Raw genomic sequence first — 4,687 nt, forward strand, 5'->3', positions numbered from 1 at the left:
TTATTCTTGTATAATCTGAAACAAATCCTTTCCTTTTAAAAATCAAACAGACCACGTTACGCACACAGTTGACTATTTACAAAGCACCCAATTAAATCCTACTTAATTCTCTCTCACTCTAAAAATTCCATCTAACTGGTGTGTAAAGTACTGATCACATTAAATGCCTAATATTCACAAGCCCTGATAGTCCTATCTAACCTAGAAAATATTACCTTCCTTAAAGAGAAAAGAAAGTCTTAAAAAATAAGTACAAGGTTTTGAAGAAATGAGACCAGAAATCACAGTACAAGACAGATAAATCTACTTTAATATTCACATGTAAAAGTTACACATCACAAGAGACTGGACAGTAGTTTAGCAGTTAACTAACATTATAGTGAAAATCATTTTTATAAAAAAATAATCTAGATGCGGTCATCAGAATTTTTGGTCTACTTAAGTTAATGTTTGAAGATCAACTTTTATCCCTGCTTGAAGGATTTGCCATTATGCCTTTTTAATTTTTTTCTCCCACTGTTGCCTATTAATATTCTTTGGAGGAAGGAAAGCACAAAGTGTTCATTTCCAAGAGTCAGTCCTTTGGTAGCAAGCAGAGAACATTTTTCATTTCTATGATTTAAATAATCTGTACAGACATGAAACTCAGTGACATTAAGCATTAGTGTAAAATGAAGAATGATAAGCATCTTTTTTTTCACTTTGATAAAACAGATTTCATAAACTCTTTAAGGATCCAAGCATTTCCCCGACCCATATGCAAAATCGTTCAGAATCCATTTTGACCTCAGTTAAGAAACGAGAAACAAACACTTACTCTTCATATATTACACTATCAAACCCTGTACTTGAAAACTGATAAAGTATATTTTCAACACTTATGCTTCAAATTCAAAGATTTCAATCTAGGTTAAAGAAAACACATTTGGATGGACTCAGAACAAGTTTATTTTGTGATTAAACATCTCATGCAGTCATGCAGGACCACTAGCTATAACTGTTACTTCCGAGTCTACAGACACTCAGCAAAACAAAAACAAATTAGAAGCCAGGCCAAACAGAACAGACATTCAAGATATCAAGAGCTCTGCCATTGAGCTGAAAAATAATTTTCCAAAAGAAATATTCCCATAGATTAAAAAAAACACACACATAATATTTACAAAAAATATTTAATTAAAAATATCTTATAATTACAGTAGTCTATTAAAGCGTATACTTTCTCACACTTATAGGACATCTCTATATATACATGGTATGAAATGTCACTCAGTTATCTATACAGTATGTAACATTCTTGCAGGGAAAAGAAAGTTCCCTGCCCCATTATAATCATCTATTTTAAACAATAGATGTCAAAAAAAATATCTACAATGCTCTGGTATATTAGTAAAGCTTCAAAACAAAAATTGAGCTCCTTGGTCACAAAGTAGGCTTCTAAAGTCGGATTTACTCTTGATCTTCTATTTATCAGTCCTGTCACACTTAAGCTTAAAAGTTTAACTGCACCTCCGAAAAACACAGAAATGTACAATTCACAGCGGTAATAAATGAAGAGACAAAAGAGAATACGTATGTAGAATGTTTATGAACGTGCAAAAAAAAAAAAAAGGATGAAAGTTTTATTTTTCTTTCCTCTCTCTCTCTTGGAATGACGAATGAAACGTTTCTAGGATAGGATTTGCTGATGTTTTTTCCTTTCCTCCGGTGGCTTTCTCTCTAACTTCTGCTCATCCCCCTCCCTCTCTAGTGCTCCTGGCTCGGGCTCAGGCGGCCGCACACCTGTGGAAGAGGAATGAATAGAGGGGGTGTGTGAACCTTCCCGCTGCAGACTAACTGGCGCCACCGACCAATCTCAAGACATGCTTGATCAACAACCCAAAACAAACCACCACGTCGGACAACACCCGCAGCCCGCGGCCCGGCCAGGCGCCAAGCAGGCAGCTGCGGGCTCCGGGGAAGCCTGGAGAGGGGACCCACTCCCAGGCCCTGTCTGTGTCCCCCTCCGTGGGTGTCAGACTGCGCGGGGGACATCGGGCAGTTTCCACGCCCACGACGGTGCCCTCCCTCGGCGGGGAGGAGAGCAGGAAGAGCCTGCGGTCACTGGGGGAGGAATGGGGGCGGCGGGGACGTAAGCTGATCCATTTCCATTTAGAGTGAACCCCAAGTTACTAAAGCGAAGTACGGGTTCGCTTGCTAACTGGGTGGCAGGAAGAGAGACAGGAGGGATCTGCCTCCTTGGGAGTTTGCTCTCAGAAATTCTGGGGGCAAAGAACACCACAGTGTCTGGCACCGGAAGGCCCCGGGCACAGGCGTCCCTGGTGACCGGCCACTCGAGAAGGGAGACGCGCGCTCACCTGGACAGCGCGGCTCAGCGGCACAGAATGCTGTCGCCCTGCTTGTTCACAGCGCCGGCCTGGAACAGCAACGGAACACCAAGGGAAAGGTTAGCAGGCGCAAACGTCGCACTCTTCACGGTCCAGGATTCGCTCTCGGAAACCAGGCTGGAGCCCGACGCCCCCTCCACAGCCTGCAGCTCTGGGGGACCCCTACCCCAACCCCGGGCACAGGTTGGACTTGACAGCCCAGGATGCGCACAGTCCCAGTCCCGCCCCGCGCATTCACCGGGACCAGCGCTCGCTGCGCGGAGCCAGCCGCTGACGGCCCCGGGCGCCCAGAGGAGAAAGAGGGAGGCACTGTCATTCTCGGTAGGCTTTGCCCTGAAGAAGGGGAGCGCCCGCGTCCCACCACCCCGCCACCGCCCTCCTGCACCCCGGCGGCGACCGCCCTGGGCCGGCGCTCGGTCTCTCACCGGGTCAGTGTTGAGCGCCGTGAGCGGGGTTCGCGGTGGCGCGGACGGACAGGTCCCGGCCGGGTGGTGCGGTGGCGCCGGTGGTGGCGGCTGCCTCAGCAGAGCGGGGTGCGTCTCCAGCGCCAGCTGCAGGTCCAGGATGTAGTCGATAACGTGCTGCAGGATCTCCACTTTGCTGACTTTCTTGTTGGGCGGGATGGTGGGCACCAGCCTCCGCAGGCGGCTGTAACAGTCGTTCATATCGCACTGCAGGCACAGCGCCGGCTCATCGGCCGCCGCCTCGGCCGCCTTGCAGCGCGCTGCCGCCGCCGCGGCCGCCGCGGCCGCCGAGCCGCCCAGGCTGTGGCCGTGCTCGGCCAGGCAGCGCAGCGCCAGCTCCCCGCCGCCGCAGCCCGACGGCGCCTTGCGGCCCGAGGGGCGCACCGGGCTCACCGCCTTCATCGCGCGCGCCCTGCGCGAGCGGACCTGCTGGGGCGAGCGAGGGAAGCAGGCAAGCTCCCGGGCCCCCGCCCGCAGCCGGCTCCGCTCTCCTTGCCTTCGCGGCCGGCGCGCTCGGTCCGCGCTCGGGGCACCGCGAAGCTCCCGGCGATCCCGCACCCAACAATTGACGGGAGGCTCGCTCCGGGTTTTGCTGGGGGATCTCTGCTCAGTGGGCGACACTCGGCCGGGACCAAGAGGCCGGAAATATCAAAAGCACCAGAAGGAAAGCAGCCCACTGGATTCCCTAGTCACTCCCTGCGGAGCTCCGACTACAGCCGGGCCGCCGCCTCCGCCGCCGCGCTCCCCCCCGGACCCGAGGTTTCCCCACTCCGAGCACTGACTCACAACCGCGCCTCCTCTCTGCTCGCGCCCAGCCCGCCGCGCAGCTGCATTTATAAGCCGCGCGCCCCGAGGGCGGGGCCAGCGCGTTGGCCAGGTCGCCGCGCTAGCGGAGCGGAGCCGGGCTGGGCGCGCGGGAGGGTGCGCGGAGGGAGGTTGCGAGGGCGGGGGCTCCGGGCGGTGCTGGGGGGCGGGGAGCCGGGCAACCCGAGAGGAGGGGTGGGCGGGGGGTCGGAAGTGGCCAGCCAATCAGACGGACGGTGCCACCTCAGGGAATGACGTTCGGGCCAATGGGAAGGGCACTCCATTCCGTCAACGCAGTGGGTCGGGGCTCTGAGCAAAGGGAGCTGGGTGGGAGTCGGGCCAGGCTGGTGTGTGCCCTGGGGAGGAGAAAAGAGAGGGAGAAGTTCCTGCGAAGAACTGCGGGAATGTGCGGCTGGAATTCTCTCTCGCCTGGCTCAGGCTGCTGAGGGAGCTCTGGGCCCTGCTCGAGGATCTCCTGCCACTTCTAATAGCGCGGCGCCCAGGGACCCTCCGCCACCCATCACTCCATCCCTGGGATTCCAGTGCCTTAAGAAGGACGCTGTTCAAGAAGGCACGTTCGTTCTGTCCTGTATTTTTCCCCCTCCGTTTCATTATTCGCCTTTTCACAATTGCCGAAACCATATGATGGAATGGAATGTGTAGCCTTTCCGTTTTCTTTTGCAAAAACGTTAAAGCTTAGCAAAAAAAGAGGAAAAGAATGCCAAATGCAGATTTTTGGTGAAGAGACGTATAAATAAAACAATGTCGTAGGGTTTTTCTTTTACCTATCTACATGCAAAAGTGGGCTCAAGACATGCAATTGCCTTGAGCATTAAATTAGAGCACGTAAATATTAAAAATGCATGGGCACAGAGTATTTAAAATTCCACCATGACATATAATATTAATCCGTTTTATGTAAAATTCATACCTGTAACAATGTAGGCCAGTAATGCACCGCTTCACGTATTAGCGTACTCCGCTTTAAATAAGATGCTGAGAAGGTCTAGAGTCTCCTTTTGCAACAAAGCA

General features: G+C 52.0%; 1 protein-coding gene across 1 annotated transcript; it reads right to left on the bottom strand.

Moving 5' to 3' along the window:
• Positions 1-281: 281 nt before the first annotated feature.
• Positions 282-3,645, bottom strand: ID4 (inhibitor of DNA binding 4). Its single transcript, XM_058555181.1, has 3 exons — positions 2,813-3,645; positions 2,358-2,416; positions 282-1,782 (listed from the first exon to the last, which is right to left on the bottom strand). The coding sequence occupies exons 1-2, from the start codon at positions 3,251-3,253 to the stop codon at positions 2,372-2,374; spliced, it is 486 nt and encodes a 161-aa protein (XP_058411164.1). The 5' UTR covers positions 3,254-3,645; the 3' UTR covers positions 282-1,782; positions 2,358-2,371.
• Between the last annotated feature and the right edge of the window lie 1,042 nt (positions 3,646-4,687).

This window comes from Diceros bicornis, chromosome 14 (assembly GCF_020826845.1).
Source record: "Diceros bicornis minor isolate mBicDic1 chromosome 14, mDicBic1.mat.cur, whole genome shotgun sequence".
In the NCBI taxonomy this organism is placed as follows: Eukaryota; Metazoa; Chordata; class Mammalia; order Perissodactyla; family Rhinocerotidae; genus Diceros; species Diceros bicornis.